The 1,613-nt window shown below is 47.7% G+C and overlaps 1 protein-coding gene across 1 annotated transcript; it reads right to left on the bottom strand.

Annotated features, from left to right (window-relative positions):
* Positions 1-832: 832 nt before the first annotated feature.
* Positions 833-1,609, bottom strand: NHLRC1 (NHL repeat containing E3 ubiquitin protein ligase 1; the record flags this gene model as incomplete). The annotated part of the gene is made up of 1 exon (XM_010087763.1): positions 833-1,609. A coding segment is annotated over one exon (777 nt), but the record flags the coding sequence as incomplete, so codon positions are not given.
* Positions 1,610-1,613: the final 4 nt, after the last annotated feature.

The raw sequence follows: 1,613 nt of genomic DNA, 5'->3' as shown, positions 1-1,613 counted from the left end.
TGTTGCCCCTCCCTGCTACCAGACAAACCCACCACACAAAACCACAACAGGCTTTTAGAGGAAGCTGCCCATGCTGGTAACCACACACCACATTATCTCTAGATGAAGACACAGACTTGTGCATTACACAGGAAGACCAAGTGTTCCAGTACAACCCTAATAAAGGTGGGAATAAACTAGTACAGAGAAGAGCATACCCAGGAATGTGTTTCCCCGGTATGGAAAAAACAGGCTTTGAGCACCAATTCACATAACTCACTAATCAGTGGTGGCTCCTCCTTTACAAAGATCTTAGCTGGATTCAGATGACCTTGAACTGAAGCTTCTGTTTCTCCTACCATTTCCTCAAGCCAGTCTCCTTTGTCATGCAGAAAACCTGGAAACAGAAACTCTGTCCCTCTCATGAGTGTATCTATGCTTAACGAAGAATACTGAAAACTATGGGCTGGGAAATGTAAACAAATGATACATAACTTTCTCTCCCAGGTGCCAGTCTTTGATTACTCCACTCCAAATGTTGCTGTTATTGCTTGTCAAAAAGTACCAAAAAAGTTTGTTTGTCAAGGTCTGGAATAGTTTAAAAATGCCTAATTATTTGTTTGTTTAATTTATTGTTGACTATGGCCTGCAATGGCCAAGTCTTCTCTCTTCTTGTGGAGAGGCAACAGATTCAATGTAAGTTTTGCAGGAAGCACAGCACGTTGGTCAATGAGGACAATTTCACTGAAGGCCTAGAAGATACCACCTCCCTACATGCCTACTAACACCAGAGCTTAGCACGCTTTATGGCCAAAAGCAGCTTGAACCTATAGCAGTAAGCACCTAAAGCCATTCAGGTGGAGCTATATATTTTTACTGAATGATCACCACTGTCTAAAACGACGAGGGAATTGTTTGGCATGTAAGTCAGTCCTAGAGGATAAGAAAGCCCGTGGCTAATTAGAGGGTTAAAGATGGGAAACTCCTCAGGTTTCCCTAAGCATATTATGGCCTGGCTACATACATCTGTTACTATAACACGACCCTCTTTGTCAAAGGCCACAGCCGTAGTATATATTCTGGAAGGGAAAATCAGGTTCAGACCGAAGCTGTCCATCTGGCCAACGAGATCCATCTCTGCACTGAATATCTTCACTCGCGTGCTGCTGTTGTTCAGTCCTCGAGCTTTCAGATGCTCTATCACCGCGATAGCACCTGAGGTCTGGGAGACCGCAACCCCTCTTGGGCTGATGAGCTGGGACTGGATCATCTGACACTTCTTTAATTTCCCCTTCTTGAAGTCAGCCATCAAGCGGTAGAGAGCGCCTGCCTCTGAGTCCGTCAGGATTACTTCACTCTCAGGGGCAGCATCCAAGCCCCAAGGCAAACAGAAACCTTCCCGGACAGCCAGGACCCCCCTTCCCTCAAAATCAAAGGCCTTCACGGCACGGTCCCCCCCATCAGTGACCACCACGTGCCCATCCGACGTGACCGTCACATCCAGCGGGTACTTGATATCGTTGCCTGCATCCCCCCGCTCCCCAAACCGCTGCAGGCAGGATCCGCTGGGCCCAAAGACATGGATCCTCTTCTTGCCATCGTGTGCCACAGCCAAGCGCCCCGACCTCCGGCAG

This window comes from Pterocles gutturalis, unplaced genomic scaffold, assembly GCF_000699245.1.
Source record: "Pterocles gutturalis isolate BGI_N339 unplaced genomic scaffold, ASM69924v1 scaffold29386, whole genome shotgun sequence".
Classification (NCBI taxonomy): domain Eukaryota; kingdom Metazoa; phylum Chordata; class Aves; order Pterocliformes; family Pteroclidae; genus Pterocles; species Pterocles gutturalis.
This window is presented reverse-complemented; position numbering and strand designations above follow the sequence as displayed.